This window comes from Protopterus annectens, chromosome 1.part1 (genome assembly GCF_019279795.1).
Source record: "Protopterus annectens isolate FY-2018-M chromosome 1.part1, PAN1.0, whole genome shotgun sequence".
Lineage (NCBI taxonomy): Eukaryota > Metazoa > Chordata > Ceratodontiformes > Protopteridae > Protopterus > Protopterus annectens.
The window spans coordinates 765,935,608-765,960,198 of NC_056726.1; the positions used below are offsets into that span (position 1 = coordinate 765,935,608).

Sequence of the window (24,591 nt, forward strand, 5' to 3'; positions counted from 1 at the left end):
ACTTAATGCGAAGCACGATATTGAAGCACTGTATGCTATTAGATTGATAATTCAGAATTGATCCTTTTATAAATCTGGAATTCTGCTTGGTTTATTCTATCTGGCAGTTCATTATGGATTTTTCCATGTCACACGATGCACCAATTTTTCATGCAACCTGAAGTTAGACCAAGGATCCAGAATTGGCTACTTTTATAAATTCAGAAAGTTAATTGGACAATCTTTTGGTAGTCTACTTATGGGCGCCTCAGATGATTATATGTTATGCTGGTGGTGATATTCACTTATTTCGCTTAGAAAAGGTAATGCATGCTGCACTTAACTATCATTTTAATGCGAAGCGTGATATAGAAACGCCGTATGCTATCAGATTGACAACCCAGGATTGGTCCTCTTCAGAAATCTGGAATGCTGGCTAATTCTATCTGGGAGTCTATTATGGGTTTACCCATGCAATATGATGTACGAATTTGTCATGCAAATTTGAGATCCGATCGAGGATTGGTCTTTTTTAGAAAACTATAAAGTTAATTGGACAGTCTTGTTTAATAGTTTATTTATGGACCCTTCCACGTCAAGATCGTGTGTAAATTTGATTGTGCAATCTATGCCACATTAGTCCTTCTCATAACATGTCTTTGAATTCTGTTTAGGAATCTTTAGAGTACCTAATAAGGGTGCTTTGGATGATATTTTATTTCTCTGAAAAGCAGAAAATGCAATCGGAACTAGCTGTAAATTCAGTAGTACGGTATATGAAAATATAACACACTCTAATGCAAAGATTGGCTCAAAAAACGGAATAGACAGAAATGATTGGCCCTGTTCAGCAGCCTGTAAGTGTTGAGAGATTAATAAAGCCCCTCAATTTTTTGTGATTTTTTTTATTTTTTCGTAAGTCATTATTTTAATGTTTGAACATTAAGGAAGAAGTATTGCACTTAGAGGATTCTGAAAATGTAAACACTTCAGCGTCAGTTGTTTGCGAATGATCGCTGAAGCAAACATATTTTCTAAAGGTTCTCTTACATTGGATACAATCACTCATTCCAGACTTCTGATTGGATATATCATTCGTCCTATCTAGATTTTCCTTTTTTAGAGTTAATAGGAGACCTGCCGACAATAAGTGACTGCCTATAGTTATGTATATGTATAGCAGATGAGGCAATTCTATAATTGATTGGTTCTGAATAATTCTTGCAGTTCACTGATTGGACAACTAATTAATATACTACTATTTAAATTTGATCATACAGTCCCATACTCTCTAACGATCTGAGGAAGATTTTATCGAAAGCGCTTATCGTACTAACCAAGGGACTTTATTTTGTCTTCATTTTGTTTTTTATTTTTGTTTTCATTAGTTTCACGTCAACTTTTCACTGTTGGACTTCCTTTGAGACGCATTTGCATCATTGCAGGACATTAGCTCTGGTGAACCAACTGTCGTTTTCTTTACTGTTTTTAGGCAGTTCACTGCAGCAGAGGGAGAATTCATTTTTACCTTTTAAGGTTTTTATTCAAGACTCTTCCTGGTACCCAGAAAAGACAATTATTGGTGTCAAATACTGAATTTATCGATTTTGAGCATGTTCCTGGACATTCCAAAATTCAAAATGTTGACTTTACAACGGCTACTGCCTATGCTGGGCAGAAACGCTTGGTTAGTGACTCTAGACTTAAGAGGCATACCTGCATATCCCAATAAAAGAATCATGCAGAAGATACCTCCGCTTCAAGGCAGGTGTTTTGCATTAACAATTTTCTGCACTGCCCTTTGGCTTATCTACTGCGCCCAGGGCTTTTACAAAGTGCCTGGCACCAGTAATCGCATTCTGCAGACAGAGGTATACAAATTTATCCTTATTTGGACGACCGTCTCATTCAGAGGACAAGGGCACTCTTCAACATCTGACGTTTGTAAAAAGGCTACTAACATGTCTGGAGTACACAATAAACGAAAAGAAATCCAAAGTGGTACCCTCTCAAATAATTACATTCCTGGGTGCAAGCTTGAATAAAACTGCCCAGATGGCTTACCTTAAGCCAGACAAACAAAGGCAACTGACAATATACTTCAAACAAATGGCAACAAAAACCTAGTTATCTGCAAGACAAATTCTGCAGGCTTTGGGGTTCATGGCATCCTGCATTGTACTAATTCCATATGCGAGACTGCATATGAGGAGACTCCAATGGTACCTAAAAAGTTTATGGAGCCAACTTTGTCAGTCAGGAAACAGATACCTCTCATTCCCTGTCTACAATAGGAGTTCCTTTGGTGGGCAGAGACATGTCACCAAAACAAGGGACTGTCTTTCACTCTACCCCCTGCCACCCAAACCCTAACTACAGACACATCAGACTATGCTTGTGGGGCCCACCTGGCGGGGAGATGCATTCAGGGATATGGAGCCCAAAACAAATGCATCTGCATATCAACCAGAAAGATATGCTAGCTGTTCAGAATGCTCTGACAGCCTTCAAGGACTTACTTCATCCTGGACAACTACTGGTAAAGACTGACAACACCACGGTTATGTGGTACATAAGCAGGGGGGTACACATTCCTACCCTCTCTGCAGACTGGCCATGACATTGTGGAACATGGCTTTGACTTACCAAATACATCTTCAAGCTCAATTCCTGCCAGGAAAACAAAATAATCTGGCAGACGACCTAAGCAGAAATCTTAAGGACCCACACAAATGGAAACTGGATCCACAAATCTTCAGCATGTTAACACGGAAATGGGGGAGCCCAGACATGGATCTATTTGCCTCTCAAAATTATCAGCTAGACAAATTTTGCACAAGAATTAATCACAAAAAAGCATGGAAAGTGGACGCCCTGTCCTTCAGGTGGAAAAACCTGTCAGTCTGTGCCTTTCCCCATCTGTCTCTTCTCCCCAAGGTCGTACTAAAAGACAGAAAAAAACAAAAATGATTGTAGTTGCTCCGGACTGGCCTCGACAACACTGGTACCCACTTCTAAGGAAAATGTCTCAACTCCCCCCCCTTGGTACTTGCTTCAAATACCTCATCTACTGTCTCAGCAGAACAATCAAATTCTGCACACTCTGCTCCAAACTCTGAACCTTGCAGTATGGCTGATCATTTAGTTATTCAAACACTTCTCAGTAAATCTGTGATGGATGTCATTTTGGAAGCCAGACGGCCTAGTACTAGAAAATCTTATGCTGATAAATGGAATAGATTCTGTGCTTGGAACCAAGCACAAGGAACAGACACAGCAAAGCCCAATATCCCTCAGATTTTACAATACTTGACTGAGATGCTTGATAAGGGCCTATCTTTTTCTTCAATAAAAATCCATGCCTCTGCCATCTCGGCTCATTTCAACACAGAGCCTCCCCTCTTTTCTCATTCTCTGCTTAAACGGTGTCTTAGAGGGGCCAAAAATTTAAGGCCTCCCAGATCATCTCCAACTCCTGCATGGGACCTCAGTTTCGTGCTGGAAAAACTCACCCTGCCTCCTTTTGAACCAGCAGCTACTGCGGATATAAAATTTCTATCATGGAAAACAGCTTTTCTCTTGGCAGTCACTTCAGCAAGAAGGGTTTCAGAACTACAGGCTCTCATGGCAGTGGAGCCTTTTTATTATGTTTTACCTGGACAGGGTGTCCCTCAGGACCAATCCTTTTATGCCTAAGGTGGTATCCAGTGTGGCTCTTAACCAGACCATTAATTTGCCAACATTTTACCCAAGTCCGCAGATCAAGGGGGAGCAGATTCTGCTTTCACTGGATGTACACAGACAACCAAGATTCTACTTTAGCAGGACCAAATCTCTAAGAAAATCTGAGCAACTACTGGTAGCTTTTGCTGAGGCGACGACAGCCGATGCAGGACCCAAGACTTTGGAATTCAGGCCGACTGAGGGCAACCTGCCAGCAGGATTACCCATATGTAATGACTGCAACAGTGAATACAGTTTAACATCTACATTTATGGTAACTGTACACAACTGTACTTTCTCACTTCTGTCCAAATCTGAGAGGGTCCTTGGATCCAGTGGAGCTGGCATCTGCCAAGCCAACCACTCCGCCAGACCCTCAGACTTTGGATCCGAGTCAGTCTGAGCCTGTGTTGACAATATGGATCCTCAGCTAGTCATCTCTGGAGCGGACTCCTGGTCAGACACACCTGGATATGAGGTCCCAGAGCAGTACTTCACATCGGAGTAAGTGTGCGTCACCTGGCCAGCCTTTTGCCGGTCAGGTCGATCCATTTTCTTGTCTTCTGTAAATTCTCTTGGCTTTACCCACTCCGATATGGATTGGATGATGAAGTTTTCTCAAAGCCCAGATCTAGCTGGGAGTCTTGGCTTCTCTGAACCATGCTGGATCTGTGAGAACTCCAACCCCAATACTGCAGTCTCATCCACCGATCTGATTTTTGGCTTCGAGGCCTGACACTTCCAAGTGGACCAGTGTCTGAGCGCGAAATATCCATTTCTTTGACTGACAGTGTCCTTGATCAGCTCTGCCCTGATTCCTTCAGAGAGTGTCACTGATCTGAGATGTCTGTGCCGGGTCCTCGGGACTGGTTTAGGCTCCAACTTTTTCAGAGTTGTCCCTTCCCCTGGGGGCTTCTGCCTTTTACAGCTCAGGGCCGGTGCTTTTTGGAGGTGTTAGATCCGAGATAACCTCATCCTTTTCTCCCTTGGTGACTTTGGCTCCTGGTGTGGCAGACGGGTTCTGTCTGCATCATTGGTCTTCCAGGTGGCAGAGGGCATTCTCTACACCTTGAGAGACTGTTACTCTTCTGCCAGGCCCCACCCAATCCCTTGCGGATCAGGGCTTTGCTCCCATTTGTCTGATCCATGGTCAGCCCCTCCTGGAGAGCCTCCAGCCTACCTCTCAGTAAGGGGTCCCCCTGTCATCTGAGTCTTCCCCCAAGTACGCCATGGAGGAGGATCCTTGGAAGCACTGGTGAAGGAGGAAGCACCTAGACTCACCTTTGGAATCATTTACAGAGGGCACTGATTTCTACAAAGGGGAAAGGGTCCCCCCAGGGCCCACCCCTGATCTCCACCTGATGTTTCCTTCGGGGATATATTAGAAATTTTGAAGCAGAAGGGTGGCTGGTCTTCCCAACCTCCTTCCTCAGAGGAGTCTGTGTTCCTGGAGGCATTCTGGACGAGATCGCCTCTATTCTGGCTGAACCCCCCCCCCCCCCAAGAGCTGACCACTGTGTCTTCCATTGCCAACTCCTCAATGAGGTTAATCTCCCACACTGCGGAAGCTACCTAACAAACGGCTGGTTCATGCAAAGTCTGCCTGGATGAGGCTGTGTGAGTTTGTGGACCCCTTTAAGGCATCGTTCATTAATGCCCTTGGGATAGTTCCTCCTTATTTGAGCCATCTACAAGACTCTCGCCGCAGTGAATAAGAACGCAAGTCCTTATCTGCTATAGGGATTGATTTTTCTGCCCCCTAGCAGACCACCTCCAGGAACCAATTGAGTGAGAAGACGTGTTTCCATAAGTTCCAGGAGTCTTTTCCTGATTAGTAGGATGAATCTTTCTAGAGGCAGTGAGAGGATTCAGTGGTAGATGCCACACCAGATTGAGAAGGGGTCTACAAAACCAGGGCTTCAAGGCAGCTTTCTCTGATAGACCCTTTCAGTGCTCCTGAAGTGCTGCCAGGTTGTCCTACTCTGGTGGCAATTGGGGTCAGACTTTTGTTTCACCCAGAAGCCTGGACAAATGTAACAAATGACACCTGGGTGTTAAATATTTCCAGAGGTTACTGTATTCCCTTCCTCATCCCAGTTGTGTGAAGTATTTCCCCAACATGCCACCCAGTAAGAGGGAGAGTGCCCTTCTAGAAGTTCAAAAACGTCTAGACAAGAGTCATCCAGCAGGTCCCAGCTGAACAGCTAGGATGTGGAACTTAGTATTGCTTCTTTTTGATGCCAAAGATGATGGGACCTTCGACCTATCTTGGATCTGAGTAGTCTGAATTTACTCATAAAGAAGTTGAAGTTCTGCATTGTTACGGTACAGTCCATTCTGCCACTTCTGTGCATGGAAGACTAGAAGTGTTCTGTAGATCTCCAGGACGTTTACTTAAATATCAGAATAGACAGGTGTTACAAAAGATGTCTGGCTTCAAGCTGGGGGCCAGTCATTAGCATTTCAGAGCGCTTCCCTTTGGGCCTTGTCAGTGTCCCCTGGGTGTTCACCAAATGCATGGCATAGTTACAGCTCACCTCCATCTGCAAGGATTCCAGTTGTTTGCTTACTTGGACGATTTGCTACTAATGGCACCGACAAGTCATCAACCACTTCAGGCTGTTCAGGTTTTGTTGAACCTGTTCCATCACCTGGGAATCAGTGAACACGGCAAAATCCAAGATTGCTGTGCAGGATATCTAATTCATAGGAGTGCAGTTGAATACAATCACACAGATAGCCCTACCTTCCCCCCACAAAGAATAACATCCTTGAGACAGAAGGTTCAACCTTTGCTGAACACCCTGACTCTGCCAGCTGGACTGGTCATCATGGCCCTAGGATTCATGTCAGCTGCCATTCTTCTAGTGCTCCTGGGCAGTTTATTCATGCAAATTCTGCAGTGGATTCTAGCAGTACAATGGTCTATTTGGTGCCACTCCGATTTGTAGATGCTCTCCGCAGTGGTGGAGCCTTACAGACTACCTCCATTTTGGAAAACCTTTCATCCCCCCCCTCCCCTTCCTATGGCCACAGTGACAACGGAAACTTACTTGTTGGGGGGTGGGGTGGCATTTCCAGGGAAAGATGGTCCAAGGCACATAGTCAGCAACTGAGACCAAATTACGCACACATGTATTGGAGATGAGGGTGGTCCTTCTCATGTTGCAAGTCTTTCAGGACTACTTTCCTCTGGGGATAGTTGATTTGCAGGTTTGACAGTGTCCGTGGTTTGGTACAACAAGCAGGGGGGGGGGGGGGATCCTGTTCATACCCGTTGTGTAGGGAGGCCATGAGAGTTTGGGAATGGGCAGTTTTCTTCAAACCACTTTCTCATTGCAATGCATATCTCTGGGGACTCCAACTTTCTGGCTGGCAGACTGAGCAGATCAGTCTCAAGTCCACATAAGTGGTTCTTAAATCAGTCAGTAGCGAAGCAAATATTCGGCCGTTGGGGCCGGCCTTGCTGCAACCTTTTTGCTTCTCACCTAAACAAGTGCAGCAAAGTACATTGCTCTGACCCCCCCCCCCTTTGGGGAGTCGCGTAGTGATGCTGTAGTCCACGATTGGCCCCCCCGAGTCCCCTGTATGCTCATCCTCCAATAACCAGAGTTCTGCAGAAAGGTAGCAGGCTGAAGACCAGTCTAATCCTCATTTCCCCGTACTAACCTCATCAGGTACAGTTCCCCTTCCTGCGGTTTCACAGCAGATATCCTACATGGATACTGGATCCCAGGCAGGATCTGATATCTCGTCTGTCAGAACACCAGATTTCCCAGTCTTCGATCCCTCAAATTGACCTCTTCGTTTCTCCACTTCAGTAATCCTACGAAAGTCCAGGCTAGCTTCCCTGGTCCAGGAAATTATTCTTGCTTCTCAGAAGTCTTTTACCATGAAAGTATATTGTAGGAAATGGAAGTGGTTTTCCATGTGGGCTTCACAGAGGAACACTGACTTCTTTTTTTTTTTTTGTTTTTTCTTCCTGCTTCAGTCCTGGACATCCTTATGTTTCTTAGCTTGCTTTTCCAGCACAGAGCTAGTTTATAAAGTTGCAACTTGCGGCCATCACAAATGTTTATGTAGGGAAGTGCGATAGTTTTCCCTCTTTTTCCACTTCTCGGCTATATCAGGCTTTTATGAAAGGGTTTTTTCATCTCTGGCATCTGATAAAAGATCCTTTTCCTTGGGTTATTACCTTGGTACTTAGGGGAGTTAACTTAGAAACCATTTGAACCGGTTTGCTCATTAGTTAAAATTATCTTGGAAGACTGCCCCCCTAGTGGCCATTACATCAGCTAGAAGTGTCAGAATTGCAAGCTGCCTTCTCAACCACCGTATACAACTTTCTTCAGAGATAGTCTCGCTTAGAATGAATCTGTTCGTCATACCAAAGATTGCTTCTGAGGCAAATATTAACCAAACTGTTCACTTACCTATATTCTTCCCTAATTACTCCATTAAAGGCAAATACATGCTGCATCCCTTGGATGTACATGACAGTTGGGTTTTACTTTACAGGACTAGATCTCGCAGGAAATCTTAACAGTTGCTCATTCCTTTTTCTCCAAATAGGTCAGACTGTATCCAAGGTCACCTTAGCCAAATGGATTATGTATTGTATTTCTGCAGTTTACTGTCAACAAGACGAGCAACTTCCTTGTCCAGTTAGAGATCACTCTACCAGGTCTATGTATACTTCATCTGCCTTCTCTGCAAGGACTCCAGTTGATCAAATTTGCGCTACAGCTACATGGTCCACAGCTCATGTGTTTGTGTCATACTACAAGTTGGACATTATTTCCAGGATGAGAGCTTTCTTTGGTTCCATGGTGCTCAGGCATATCCTTCCTTGAGGTTCTCCCAGGTTTTGTGTAGCTGGGGACTCTGACCCATTTGTGATGCATAATGAAGTGGACAACCTCAGATTAGAAGTTGTGTACTAGCATAATTTGGCATCTGTGCTGTCCTGTTTCATTATGCACCACATCCCACCCTCCTTCCCCTTTCCTTTTACAGCTGAGAGCGATGTAGAGGATAAGGGAACCTACCGATCAGAAGTAGTTAACTTCATTTTATCTGCAACCTGTGGGTTTACGGATCCGTATTGGATCCGAGCCGGCAACTTTTTTCGTAGCATCTGCTCCAAGCACCTCCCCTTACCCATAATGCATTACCACCTCCTACCTTCCCTCAGATCTCATTTGCCGTGCCAGTAGTGTGCATCGTGGTCTCATCTCTTGTGTCGGAGTAACTCCCCCCCCTCCCCTTTGTAGTGTATCGCTTGCTTGTTTCGGAGCTGGTAGCTCGGCGCCGATGGTTCCTTCTAATTAGACTCCGGCTGTTACCTTGTTCCTCTGATCCGATTAGTTCGAATCCGAGGACAGGGAGTAGGACCCGAAGAAATGGATTCTTCGGCTCCACCCGTAACGGATTTGACCCGTTACTTTGGACCTCAGGCTACCCTTGTTTTGGCTCGGGTCCCCGCTTTGGATCTTCTTTTGCTGGGTGCCAAGAAGGTCCGCTCTCCCTCGGCCTTCGAAGTGGTGGAGAGGGTTCTCTCCCAGGGATCGAGACCCCAGCCCATCTCCTTGGATTCCACCCAGCACCCCCTGGATTTGGTGATGACTCCCTTCATCTTGTCTCGGGGACAGCCCGTGCCAAAGGATCCCAAGGATGTCCTTCAAGGATGCATCTGCAGTCCTTACAAATGGGTTGTCCTGTCGTCAGGCAGCCCCTCGGTCGGCCGGATTCCAAAGTCTGGGTCTGGCCTCGGCTGGTGTCGCACTTCACCCGACGTCATAGCTGCAGTTATTCGGGTATAAAGGCATCAGCCAACGCCATTTTCCTCAGTCTTTCTTGCCGCGTGGCGCCCGAAGAAGAAGCTGTTCGCAAGTGCCGGTCAGTCAGAACCAGAGATTACTACTACAAGTACCGAAGACTTCTAAAAAGCTAAGTACCCCGTTGGGGACTCTTTCTTGCCTCAGCCGATGTCAGAAAAAGTGAATAACTGTTTAACTTGTGGGAAACAAATACCTCATAAAGATTTCCACTCTTACTGCTTACCTTGTTTAGGCCCAGACCACGACGTAGCAGCTTGTCTAGCCTGTGCTTCTTTCAACCGACGGATGCTTAGACGTCGGTCGGAATTTGCTGAAGAGTTTTTCGGCTCCGATTTTGCTTACATTATGCCGTCGGATACTCAGACTACGCAAATTTCTAAAAAACGCAAGGAAAAGGACCGACACTCGCAGTCCGCGTTTTCGGCCGAAACCGCGGTTAAGCCAACCGCGGGTGTCTCTGTTTCGGCTGAAACCGAGTCCACGGTTCTTCCTTCAGCCGAAAGCTTGCCACTTACCGAGGCCTCACCCAGCCTGGCTGAATCTGCTACTGAAATCCCACCTGCTCTTGCAGGTTCGCAGGATTTATCTGATGCTATCCCTTTGGATATTTCTACCCTTGCACGTGGAGCTGCTAGGCCTCCTGCATCCATGTCTATTAAGGCCTTTGCCAGGGCTAAAGCAGCAAAATCTACCAAATCTGTGCCTGCTAAGACCCCCTCTCACAGGCCTAGTTCCAGTTCACAAATGCTTAGTCTAGCAGAGGATCTCATTTCTTTGATCCGGGGATCCCAACCACATCCAGACAGGGCCTCTCACCCACCTCCAGAGAAGAGGACTAGAGTAGAGCCCCCTGAGCCAGTTTCTTCAGATGGATCCTCTGATGAGTCAGGTAATTCAAACCCACCAGAGGACCCCTTTTCTCCTTATGAGGACTCTGATGCAGAAGACTCCATTCCTTCTGCCTCTCCGCCTGAGGAATTTTCTTTTGGGGAAACCTTGCATGCTATGAGGGAACAATTTCAATGGCAGGGCCAGGATTTTTCAGACTCTAGGAAAAGGCTTAGAACCTTTTTGCATTTGCCACAGCATAGGCCTTTAGCCATTCCTCCAGTACTTACTGTTGTGGATGATGCTTTTAATGATGCTTGTACTGCTCCTGATTCTCTTCCTCCGGCCCCTGCTAAGCCCGATAGGTACTACAGGGTTCCGGACACACATTATCATTTGTATAAGGCCCCTTTTGCAGATCCCGAAACTGTCTCCCAGGGACCCAAGGCTGTAGCAGCTTCTTATACCAAAAACCCCCTCCCCTCTGAAAGGGAATCTAGGGCCTTGGAGATGGGGTAAAAGTTTACACTTCTGCTACTCTTTCAGCTAGGGCCTTGAACTGTCAATTCCACATGATTCAGTATCAGGAATTTGTTAGACCAATTAACTAAAAAACTGTCCTCGGATGAACCATTAGACAAAAAATCTGTACAGGAAATGGTACATAACATTCAGCAGGTCAGTAATCATTCCTTAAAATGCGGCTATGATGCACTGGAGGCTTCCTTTAGATCAGCCATGACTGGCACAGTGATCAGAAGACATGCATGGTTGAAAGAGCAGTCCTTACCAGACCATGTTAAATCAAAGCTCCTAGATGCTCCCATGGATAAGCTCAATTTGTTTGGCTCCCCTGCGCAGCAGGTGTTGAAGAAGGTGGAAGACAAAGCAAAATCTGTTCAGACAGTCAAGGATTTCTTGCAGGTCCAGCCTCCAAGGTTTAGCAGGAACTGGCCTTCCAAGAATTGGTCCTTTCCAGACACCTCCAGAGCTCCGAGAGGCAGGAATAGGCGCTCAAGAGGCAGGGGTCAATCCAGAGGTGCCTACAGGGGACGTCAGTGGCAGGCTAACAACCAGCGAGGTACAGCCACAGATCCAGCCACCACCGCTTCCACAGGACAATCACAGTGACTTGGCTCTGGCACCGCCTACCAGGGAACAACTAGAAGCACCCTTAGGTGGGAAGCTAGCCTTATTTTCAGTAAACTGGCATTACATCACAGGAGACAAATGGATTTTACAGACAATAGACCAAGGTTACAGGTTTCACTTCCATACTCTACCAAGGAAGAGAGGAATGCCAAACCTACCTCCAAATCAGAAGACAGAAGCTCTAGACCAAATAACTCACTTACTAAGGATGAGAGCTATAGAAAGGGTACCATCTATGGAGCAAGGACAAGGATTTTACTCCAGACTCTTCCTGGTACCAAGAAAAGAAAACCAATGGAGACCTATTCTCGACCTGTCCGCTTTAAACACATACCTCATTGTTCCAAAATTCAAAATGCTGACCCTACAGCAGCTTTTTCCCATGCTGGGCAAGGAGTCTTGGCTGGTAACTCTAGATCTCAAGGAGGCATACCTGCACGTCCCCATACGACCAAATTGCAGAAGATACCTCAGATTTCTTGAAGGATCAGAGCGTTATCAATTCTCAGCATTGCCCTTTGGCTTATCTACTGCGCCCAGAGTATTCACGAAATGCCTGGCATCAGTAATTGCTCATTGCAGGCTTCAGGGAATTCAAATTTATCCTTACTTGGACGACTGCCTGTTACAAGCGGACAACAAAAACAAATTAGCAAAAGATTTGGAAAGGGTCATTCATCTACTACAAGCCCTGGGATACACAGTCAATATAAAAAGGTCAAGGCTGATAACCATCCCAAAGGATAACCTTCTTGGGTGCAGATTTGGACACATCAAAACAAATGGCATTCCTGACAGTAGAAAAACAGGAGCAACTCCCTTTCTACTTCATGGCATTAACAAAGCAGAACCAGCTAACAGCAAGAAAAGTCCTGCAAGCTCTCGGTTACATGGCATCCTGCATAATATTGATTCCACATGCCAGACTACATATGAGGAAGTTACAGTGGTACCTAAGGAATTTATGGTCTCAGTACAAGCACAGCCTAGAAACCCAGACCATCACAACAGACGCCTCAGACCTCGGTTGGGGGGCGCACATGCTGGACAAGTGCATACAAGGCTTATGGACTCAAGACCAGCTGCACCTACACATAAATCAAAAGGAAATGCTGGCAGTAAAACTGGCAATTCAGGCATTCAGACCATTTCTTCGACAGGGTCAACTGCTGATAAGGACGGACAACACCACAGTTATGTGGTACATCAACAAACAGGGAGGCACACATTCATACCCTCTATGCCGGATGGCAATGGACCTCTGGAATGTGGCACTGAGCTTCAACATTCAGCTTCAAGCAATTTTTGTGCCAGGAAAAGAAAATATACTAGCAGACATCCTAAGCAGAACTACCACGGATGCCCACGAATGGATGCTGCATCCGACATCTTCAAAACCATTACAGGGAAATGGGGACTACCAGAAATAGACTTATTTGCATCCCCACACAATCACCAACTGAAAATTCTGCACAAGGACGTACCACCCACTTGCTTGGAAAGTGGACTCCCTATCTTTCAGTTGGAAAAACCTGACAGCATATGCATTCCCACCTCTTCCTTTGATGCACAAGGTGCTATTGAAGATCAAAGAAGACCGTCCAAGGATCATCCTGATAGCTCCAGCCTGGCCAAGGCAACATTGGTACCCATTACTGAGGAGCATGTCTCGGGAACAAATATGGCCTCTGCCCCTAGTTCCCTTGCTGTTAACACAGAACAACTTCAAAACCCTGCATCCAAACCTGAAAACACTGCAGCTGGCTGCCTGGAACATTGCATAAGACCAAATAACCCAGATTTATCTCAAAGGGTTAAAGACATTATCTTGGAGGCTCGCAGACCCTCAACAAGAAAAAATTATTCAGCAAAATGGAAAAGATATCTCATTTGGAGTACTGCAAAAGGAGAGAATGTCACTGGTAAACATAGCTAACATCCTGGAATACTTGGCAGAGCTCTTCCACAACGGCCTGTCCTATTCTTCCATTAAGATTCATGCATCAGCTATTTCAGCAGAATACAACTTGGATCCTCCAGTCTTCTCACATCCTCTGCTCAGGCAGTTTCTGAGAGGGATTAAAAATGTAAAGCCACCTAGGAAGCCACCATTGCCAGCATGGGACTTGAACTTTGTGCTAGAAAAGTTGACACTCCCTCCTTTCGAGCCAGTAGCAACAGCAGAATTACAGTACTTATCATGGAAAACTGCTTTCCTGCTTGCAATCACTTCAGCAAGAAGGGTATCTGAGCTACAGGCATTAATGGCAGTACAGCCCTTCCTGATCTTCCATCAAGATAGTGTCCATGAGAACTAATCCTTTTATGCCAAAGGTGGTCTCCAGGGTATCTTTAAATCAAGCTATCCACCTACCTACATTCTTCCCCAACCCACAGAACAGGGGAGAAAGACTGTTGCATACCTTGGATGTACATAGACAATTACGCTACTACCTGGACAGGACCAAGAGCAATAGAAAGACTGACCAGCTACTGGTAGCATATGCGACAGGAATGGAAGGAAAAGCAATTTCAAAACGGACAATCTCTAAGTGGATAGGAAATTGCATTAGATTTTGTTACTCCTACCATGGGAAGAAAACTCCAGAAAACATCAGGCCTCACTCTACAAGGGCTACAGCCACTACCACAGCTTTCTTACGAGGAGTGGCTACCAAGGACATTTTAGAGGCTGCTACTTGGAGCTCCGTGCATACATTTGCCAAGCATTATAATTTACCTTTATACTCCAGATCCCGAGCAGGTTTTGCCACTGCTGTTTTGCAAGGGATCTTAACTACATCATAATCTTATTTCTCCTCCTCCCCCAGTTTGGCTAAGGTATTCTACCCATTTGTAAGGACTGCAGATGCATCCTTGAAGGACATAGTACAGTTTTGTACCTACCATAAATGTAGATGTCAGATAGGCATGCATCTGCAGTCAGGATTACCCACCCTCCTTCCCCTCTGTGGTACTCCTAGGGTATTTGCCCATCTTGTAGCTAGCTGGGGGAATCTATTATGGTGTATTTGTTTGTATATATGTACATACATGCTTATTTTTTCTTTGCTCTCTACTATTTGGAACCATTTGCATTTATCCAAATTTAGCCTTCCTAGAGGGCACCTGGCATCTGGGGCAAGAAACACTGAGGAAAATGGCGTCGGCTGATGCCTTTATACCCAAAGAACTGCAGCTATGACGTCGGGTGAAGTGCGACACCAGCCGAGGCCAGACCCAGACTTTGGAATCCGGCCGACCGAAGGGCTGCCTGACGGCAGGACAACCCATTTGTAAGGACTGCAGATGCATGCCTATCGGACATCTACATTTATGGTAGGTACAAAACTGTACTTTAATTTCCCTGAGGAACCCCCTGCGGCTCACGAATCCTCTTCTGAGAGTCCCATTGAAGAGGGTCACCATAAGCGCAAAAGGAGGCACTTGGACTAGAGTCCCTCACTACGGACACTGACTTAGATGAAGAAGGTTCCTCCAGGTCCCCTCCCTAAGATGTCTCCTTCGGAGAAATCAATAGAGATCCTTGCCAGAGGGGAGGTTGGTCAGCCCCAAAACCTTCTGGGGATGGGTCTATGTTCCTGGAGGCCTTTGGCACGGGCCCATCTACTTCCTGGGTGTCCCTGCCAGCGAACTCCTTGGTGGACCTTACCATGTGGGCATGGATGGAGCCTGACACCATAGAGCCCATCCCCAAATGCCCTGACAAAATGTAATCTTCCCCTTCCGACAGGCAACCTTGATCAAAAGGAGCCCCAGTTGACGTTATGTTGGTTGCTGCAGCAACCAAGAAGGAACTAGCACAGGAGAGTTCCTCAGTCCACCCTCCAGACAAGGAGTCCAGGTCGGTGGATAGGTTTGGGAAGCGCGTTTATTCCTCAGTGACCTTTTCAATCCGTGCGCTGAACTATTTGGCATGTGATCCGGCTTCAATGAGACTTTGCTTCGGAATTCGCTGGGTCACCCCCCAGAGTCTTTATCGCCGCAGGACAAACGGTTCTCTCTGAAAATGTCTACTATGAAGTCAGTCTCAAACACTTCTATGCAGATCCTTTCTCATGCCATGGAAGGAGCAGCCAGGGTGGCTGGGACAGGCATAGCCATGAGGCGTCATGCTTGGCTCAGGTTGTGTCAGTTCGCGGACTCTTTCAAGGCGTCATTTATCAATGCTCCTTTCGACGGTTCTTCCCTTTTTGGAATATAGTACGTGATGCACTTGTCCAGAGCGAAAAGAACGGGAAGACTGCCGTCGGGATCCGCTTCTATAACCCTCAGCGGTCCTTCTCTAGGAATCAGAGGGCAGAAGAAGATGTGGCTCCAACAATCTCAGTTTTCCCGGGATTCCCAGGACCGCTATTCCCCCAGAGGCAGAGGAGGATTGACGCCGAGCCAGAGGTAGAGGGGATCCCAGGAATTTTGGGTGTAGGGAACCCTTTTCTGATACACCCGGTCAGCAGCCCTAAGGGGTTGCCCGACTGTACTACTCTGGAGGCAGTTGGAAGATTGTCCTTACACCCAGCAGCATGGGAGTCCAATACGACAGATTGCTGGGTGTTGCAGATAATATCCAGAGGTTACACCATCCCATTTGTTGCCCCTCCAAATATTCCAAAACACCTCCCGGATGTTCCACCCACTCACAGGGAGGCCGCAGCTCTAGAGGTTTCAAAGCTGCTTCTCAAACGGGCCATCAAACACTCCCCCCCCCCCCCCCAAATCAGTCCGGATCAGGCATCTACTCGAGGTTCTTTTTGGTGCCAGAAAAGACGGGGAACCTCAGGCCCATTCTAGACCGCCAACATTGAACCGGTCTGTAGCCAAGCAAAAATTCCGGATGGTCAGCCTATAGTCCATTCTACCTTATCTTTGAGAGTGCGACTGGATGTTATCGTTAGACCTCCAGGATGCTTACTACCACGTCAAAATACACACAAGCTCCAGGAGGTTTCTGCACTTTCGGCTGGGAGCCAGTCATTTTCAGTTCGGAGCCCTACCCTTCGGTCTCACCACAGCCCCCAGGGTGTTCACCAAGGTAATGGGAGTTGTAGAGGCTCACCTGAGGATTCAGGGTATTCAGATGTTTCCTTACCTGGACGACTGGCTCTTCGCTGTGCCCACCAAGCATCACCTGTGTCTGGCCCGAGGTTACTTCATTAAGTTGGCAGATCTACTGGGATTTGCAGTCAATATTCAGAAATTCCAATTGCAACTACTAAAAGTTCTAGACTTCATTGGGGCACGGCTGGACACTTTGCAGATGAAGGTATTCTTAACTCCAGACAGGATCTTGCACCTCGGGTGCCACATAGCTCAGTGAACTCCAAGTCTCCAAAGGCGAGCGAGGTTCTCCGGGCTCTGGGCTCCATGGCTGCCTCCATATTGATTCTCCCATGTGCGCGAGCCTTCATATGCGGGGTTCTTCGATGGACTCTGGCTGTTCAATGGTCTTGGCTAGACCTGCCCATGGAATTTCCGATCAGGATCAGTCACGTCTGCAGGACAACCCTTTGGTGGTTAAGTTCACTGGAGATATCAGAAGGACACTCCTTCACGTCATCGCCATTCCAAGCCAGTGACCACGGACTCCTCCCATCTCTGGTGTGGGGACACTTTGGGACCACGTGCCTTGGACTGTCCTTCCCAGTCAGAGATCATGTTGCACATAAATGTTCTAGAGAGGAGGGCAGTGCTTTTAGCGTTTGAAGCCTTTCACACTGTCCTTCCTCTCTGATTGATTGCAATTCAGTCAGACATGTCTGTTGTCTGGTATATCAACAAACGGGGGAACCAGATCCTATCCCCTATGTCGCGAGGCCATGAGAGTGTGGGAATGGGTGATCTCCACCGGTCGGTTTCTTTTAGCAACGCACATCCCGAGGCGCTCCAACATTTTAGCGGACAGATTGAGTCGGGCTGTTCTGATGCAATACGAGTGGTCTCTGAAGCAGTCGGTAGCGGAGGAGAACTTCTGTGCATGGGGTCAGCCTTGCTGCAATCTCTTCGCATCTCTGTCCAGCTCGAAGTGCATAGAGTTCTTTGCTCTGATTCCCTCACGAGGGGAAGTCCCCAGAGAAGCTGTAGTCTATGCTTAGCCCCCCCGGGCTTCTGTATGCTTAGCCACCATTGCCACTCATTCTGAAGTTTCTTCAGAAAGCTTGCCGACTGCAGTGCAAAGTTATCCTCATTGTTCCGTTCTGGCCCCATTAGGTTTGGTCCCATTCCTTTGGTCTCATCTTGTAGCTCCCATGTAGGTTCTGGATCCCTGCCCGGGTCTAATCTCCCATCCGTCAGGGGCCTGTCCACCGAATCTGGGCAGCCTCAGGCTAACAGCTTGGTTGCTCCAGTTCCATTGATTGCCAGGACTCCCGGTCTTTCATCCCGGGTAAAATCCATTCTGGTGGCTTCTCTTAAAGATTCCACGAGGAAACTTTATCGCAGTAAATGGAAGCGCTTTTCCATTTGGGCCTCAGAGAACTAGATCCCTTTACAGCTCCTGTTCCAGTGGCGTTGGATTTCTTGTCTGGCATTTTTCAGCAAGGAACTACACAGTGAAAGTACAATTGGCAGCCATTTCTAATTTTCATGTTGGTGAAGCCAACATTGCCTTAGCCTCCTCTAGGCTGTGTAATGCTTTTCTTAAAGGTACTTTTCTGTTGTGTCCCCCTGTCAAGGATTCAGTGCCTCCTTGGGACCTTACCTTTGTCTTACAGGCATTAGTGGCTCCTCCGTTCGAACCTGCAGCTTTGGTGGATTTGAAATTTTTATCCTGGAAGACCGCTTTCCTAGTAACCATTACCTCTGCTAGGAGGGTTTCTGAGCTTCAGGCTCTGACTGCCGTGCCTCTGTATTCTATCTTCCACAAGGATAGGGTGTCTCTCCGTACTAATACTTTCTTCTTAACCAAAGTGGCATCTGAAGCAAACATAAACTAGTCCATTAATCTGCCCGATGTCCTTCAAGGATGCATCTGCAGTCATAACATATGGGTTGTCCTGCCACAGGCAGCCCTTCGGTCGGCCGGATTCCAAAGTCTGGGTCTGGCTTCGGCTGATGTCGCACTTTCCCCGACGTCAGAACGTCTGGGGTATAAAAGCATCAGCCGACGCCATCTTCCTCGGTCTTTCTTGCCGCGCGGTGCCCGAAGCAGAAGCAGTTCGCAAGTGCCATCGGCCAGCTCTTTTGATTCAGCTACTGAAGACTTCGAAAAAGCTAAGTACCCCGTTGGGGACTCTTTCTTGCCTCAGCCGATGTCAGATAAAGTAAATAATTGTTTAACTTGTAGGAAACAAATACCTCATAAGGATTTCCACTCTTGCTGCCTCCCTTGCGTAGGCCCAGACCACGACGTCTCAGCCTGCTCTGCCTGTGCTTCCTTCAACCGACGAACGCTTAGGCGTCGGTCAGAGTTTGCAGAGGAATATTTTGGGGCTAACTTTGCGTATATAATGCCGTCGGAGACTCCGACTTCACATGTAGTTAAAAAATGGAAGGACAAGGACCGACCCTCGCGGCCCGCTGTTTCGGCTGAAACCTTGGTCAGGCCTACCGCGAGTGTCTCGGTTTCGGCTGAAACAGAGTCCTCGGTGCTTCCTGTTACCGAAACCTTACAACCGACTACCTCGGCCTCGGAGGCTCTGGCCGAGTCGGTTATTGTACTACCTACGGAAACCGGTGTCCAGGACATGTCCGACACCATTCCTTTAGACAAGTCCACCCCTGCACGTGTTGCAGCCAGACTCCCTGCATCCTTGTCCATTAAGGCCTTCTCTAGGGCTAAAGCTGCCAAACTTGCCAAAGCTTTGCCTCCCAAGTCTACCTCTCAGAGGCCTTCTACCAGCACTCAAATTCTCAGCCGAGCAGAGAACCTTATCTCCTTAATTAGAGGTTCTCAATCTCACCCGTACAGGGGCTCTCTTCCACCTCCAGACAAAAGGCCCAGGGTAGAGCCCTCTGACCCCCACTCTTCAGATGAGTCTACGGATGAATCTGTGTTGTCAGAGCACCAGCAGGAGGCTTATTCGGCCTACGAGGATTCTGATGCTGAAGAAACTATTCCTTCTGCCTCCCCTCCTGAAGAGTTTTCTTTTGGTGAGACACTGCATTCCATGAGAGCATTTCCAATGGCAGGGCCAGGAATTTTCTGATTCCAGAAAAAGATTAAGGACCTTTTTACACTTACCTCAGCATAGGCCTTTGGCTATACCTCCTGTTTTGAATGTTATTGATGTGTACTCTGATGCTAGTTCAGCCCCTGATTCTCTTCCGGCTCCTGCCAAACCTGATAGGTACTACAGGGTTCCGGATTCTCATTTTCACCTGTACAACGCCCACACTGCAGACCCAGAAACCATTTCACAGGGCCCTAAAGGGGTAGCAGCTGCCACTGCTAAAAATCCTTTACCTTCTGAAAGGGAATCTAGAGCTTTAGAGCGATGGGGAAAGAAAGTTTATACTTCTGCAACTCTTTCTATGAGGGCATTAAATTGTCAATTCCATATGATTCAGTACCAAGAGTATTTGTTAGATGAATTGTATAAGAAACTTTCCTCCTCTTAGCCCCTTGACCGTAAATCTCTTCAGGATCTGGTACATAACTCACAGCAGGTTAGCAACCATTTTCTGCAATGTGGCTATGATGCACTGGAAGCTTCATGTAGGTCAGCAATGACAGGGGCAGTTATACGAAGGCATGCCTGGTTGAAGGAACAAGCTGTACCGGACCATGTTAAAGGTAAGCTTCTGGATGCTCCAATGGAAAAACAAAAATTATTTGTTTCTACGGCCCAGGAGGTCTTAAAGAAGTTTGAAGAAAAGGCAAAATCTGTGCAAACAGTCAAGGATTTTCTGCAGGTACAACCACCGAGATTCAGCAGAAATTGGCCTAGTAAGAAGTGGTCCTTTCCAGACTCAGACAGATCACAGAGAGGCAGGAACAGGCGTACCAGAGGTAGGGGGCAAGCTAGAGGCCACTACAGAGGCAGTCAGTGGCAGCCACCCAACCAGAGAGGTAGTGCAGCTACAGCAACAACTGCTACACCAGGACAAACACAATGACTTATTTCTGACTCCGCCGACCAGGGCTCAATTAGAAGCACCATTGGGCGGAAAGCTTTCCTTATTTTCAGAAAATTGGCATTACATTACAAGGGACTCATGGACACTACAAATAGACAAAGGATACAGGTTCCATTTCCACACGTTGCCAAAAAGACAAGGAATGCCAGACCTGCCACCAAATCAGAGGGTGGAGGCTTTGAAGCAAATCACCAAATTACTACAAATGAAAGCCATAGAAAAGGTTCCTCTATCAGAACAAGTCCAAGGTTTTTATTCAAGGCTATTCCTTGTTCCAAGAAAAGAAAATCAGTGGAGGCCTATTTTCGATCTGTCCGCACTGAACACTTACCTCATTGTGCCGAAATTCAAGATGCTGACCCTACAGCAGCTTCTTCCCATGCTGGGCAAGGAGTCTTGGCTGGTGACTCTAGATCTCAAGGAGGCATACCTGCATGTCCCCATTCGACAAAGTTGCAGAAGACACCTCAGATTTCTTGCAGGATCAGAGCATTATCAATTCTCAGCATTGCCCTTTGGCTTATCTACTGCGCCCAGAGTGTTCATGAAATGCCTGGCATCGGTAATTGCACATTGCAGACTTCAGGGGATTCAAATCTACCCATATCTGGACGACTGCCTGATACAAGCGGACAGCAAGACAAAATTGTTAAAGGACTTGGACTATGCCATCCAGCTACTACAGGCCTTGGGATACAGTCAACATCCAAAAATCAAGACTGGTGCCATCCCAAAGGATAACCTTCTTGGGTGCAGATCTGGATACAACCACCCAAATGGCCTTTCTCACAGAAGAAAAACAGAAACAACTTCCAAATTACTTCAAGAATCTGACCAGACAAACTCAGCTAACTGCAAGGAAAATCCTGCAGGCCCTGGGTTTCATGGCATCATGCATAATACTAATCCCACAAGCCAGGCTACATATGAGAAGATTGCAATGGTACCTAAGGAGTGTATGGACTCAGCACAGTCACAGCTTAGAAACTCTGATTCCAATCATACCTTTCCTCCAGAAGGAATTCCTGTGGTGGACTCTAGCCTGCCAGACCAACAGAGGGTTGCCTTTCTTGAAACCAAAAGCAAACCAAACCATCACCACAGACGCTTCAGACCGAGGTTGGGGAGCACACATGGAGGACAAATGTATCCAAGGGCTATGGTCTCAAGGGCAGCTGCAAATGCACATAAACCAAAACCAAATGCTGGGAGTGATGTATGCAATAGAGGCTTTCAAACCTTTCCTTCAACAAGGCCACCTGCTAATAAGGACAGACAACACCACAGTTATGTGGTACATAAACAAGCAAGGAGGCACGCATTCCTACCCTCTATGCAGACTGGCTATGAATCTATGGGATCTTTGTTTGAAACACAATATACAACTACAGGCCCAGTTCGTGCCAGGGAAAGACAATACTCTGGCAGACAGCTTAAGCAGAACTACCATGGATGCACACGAATGGATGCTGCACCCAGACTTCATCTTACTCATAACACAGGCATGGGGAAGGCCCGAGATAGATCTGTTCGCCTCACCCCACAATCAACTGAAAATTTTTTGCACAAGGACATACCATCCACAAGCATGGAAGGTGGACTCTCTCTCATTCAGCTGGAAAGCCTGAAAAGTCTATGCTTTCCCACCAATCCCATTAATGTCCAAGGTTTTACTGAAGATCAGGGCAGAACAGCCAAAAGTGATTCTGATAGCTCCAGACTGGCCAAGGCAGCATTGGTACCCACTGTTGAAGAGCTTATCACAGATGAAGCCGTGGCCTCTCCCATTATGGCCTCTTCTGACGCAGAACAATTACAAGATCCTGCATCCCAACCTAAAGACCTTGCAGCTAACTGACTGGAGAATACCATGACTCCTTCCCAGGACAGCTTATCCCAGAGGGTAAAGGACATTATTATGGAAGCTCGCCGCCCTTCCACAAGGAAGGCATACTCAGCAAAATGGAAAAGATTTCTCAGTTGGAACACAACAAAAGGCCTTGATGTGACAGTGATGAACATGTCACACATACTGGAATACTTAGCAGAATTGTTCCACAATGGCCTGTCTTATTCTTCCATTAAAATACATGCCTCCGCAATTTCAGCAGAATACACTAAATCCTCCTGTCTTTTCGCATCTTCTCAAGACGATTTCTCAGAGGAATCAAAAACATCAATCCTCCAAGGAGACCACCTTTACCTACTTGGGACCTTAACGTTGTGCTGGAAAAACTAACTCTTCCTCCATTTGAACCAGCAGCATTGGCAGATCCACAGTTTCTATCCTGGAAAACTGCATTCCTTCTGGCCATAACTTCAGCAAGAAGAGTATCTGAGTTACAAGCTTTAATGGCAGTGCAGCCATTTCTTATTTTTCATCAGGGCAGAGTTTCATTAAGAACAAACCCAACCTTTATGCCAAAGGTGGTATCTAGAGTATCCTTGAACCAAGCAATTCATTTAACTACATTCTTCCCAATTCCACAAAATAAAGGGGAGAAACGTCTACACACTCTGGATATCCACAGACAATTACGCTACTATTTGGACAGAACTAAAAGTTACAGAAAGACTGACCAACTGTTTGTAGCATATGTTGCTGGGACACAAGGAAAAGCAATTTCCAAACAGACAATCTCAAAATGGATAGGAAATTGCATTTGCTTTTGCTACTCCTTTCATGGAAAGACTGTTCCTGAGAATATTAGGCCTCATTCAACGAGAGCCACAGCCACCACTACAGCCTTCCTGAGAGGGGTGGCTACCAAGGACATTTTAGAAGCTGCTGCATGGAGCTCCGTGCATACTTTTGCCAAGCATTACAATTTACCCTTATACTCCAGATCCAGAGCAGGCTTTGCTACTGCAGTCCTGCAGGGTCTCTTAACTGCACCATTTTCTTAGTACCTCCACCCCCAGATTGGCTATGGTATTCTACCCATATGTTATGACTGCAGATGCATCCTTGAAGGACATAGTACAGTTGTGTACCTACCATAAATGTAGATGTCCGATAGGTATGCATCTGCAGTCAGGTTTACCCTCCCACCTTCCCCTCTGTGGTATTCCTAGGGTGCTTACCCCTTCATTAGCTAGCTGGGGAATCTGTTATGGTGTATTTGTTTGTATTAATATATTTATATAACAAGCTGTTCTTTGGGACAACCATATTTCTTCACTCTTGCCTGTTTCCATCGGAGTTCCACAAGGCTCAATTCTTGGCCCACTTCTCTTTTCTCTCTTCATTAATGATCTTCATACTATAATCCCTCAAGCAACCTGCATTCAATATGCTGATGATTCTACACTCATCTGCACTGCATCCTCCACCCCAGAGCTTATCTCTCTTACTCAAAATGTCTTCAATACCATAGAAACATGGTTCTCCAGCCGATTCCTCTTATTAAATGCTAAAAAAACTAAACTGCTCCTTTTCACACCCACTTCTAGGACATCCCCCTTAAACTTCTCTATCTACTCCAACAGTGCCACTGTCATTTCACCTGACTCTACCACTAAATTGTTAGGTATTACCATTGATAATAATCTCTTTCAACCAACACATAAACAACTCCATAAAACAAGTCAGCAGAAAAATAGGATCCTTATATCGAATCAGACCGTCTTACTCCATCTACCAGAACTAGGATTGCTCACTCCCATCTTATTTCTACTCTTCTTTATGCCTCACCTATCTTCACCAACCTCAAGAAGAACAACCTAAACAAACTAACTACCTGCTACAATAACATTGCCGCTTCGCTACAGGTAACACCTACAGAACTCATCACTGTGTTAACTTGAAGCAACTAGGCTGGCTAGAGTATCAGAACTATCTTGCAATCCACCAACTTACCATTGCCCACAAAATACTGTACCAACCAAACAACACCCCTATACTCTCTCAACTCATAATCCCTATAATAATCTCAACTCTCTCCGCTCATCTAATGGGTTACTGACTAGTTCC

General features: G+C 46.4%; 1 protein-coding gene across 1 annotated transcript in view; it reads left to right on the forward strand.

The window, feature by feature from the left end:
- The first annotated feature begins 4,120 nt into the window (after positions 1-4,120).
- Positions 4,121-24,591, forward strand: part of UBAP2 (ubiquitin associated protein 2) — a 2,620,504-nt gene continuing 2,600,033 nt past the window's right edge. The window contains exon 1 of the mRNA XM_044087268.1: positions 4,121-4,206. Within this exon, the coding sequence (XP_043943203.1) occupies positions 4,121-4,206 (86 nt within the window). The remainder of the gene's footprint in view (positions 4,207-24,591) is intronic.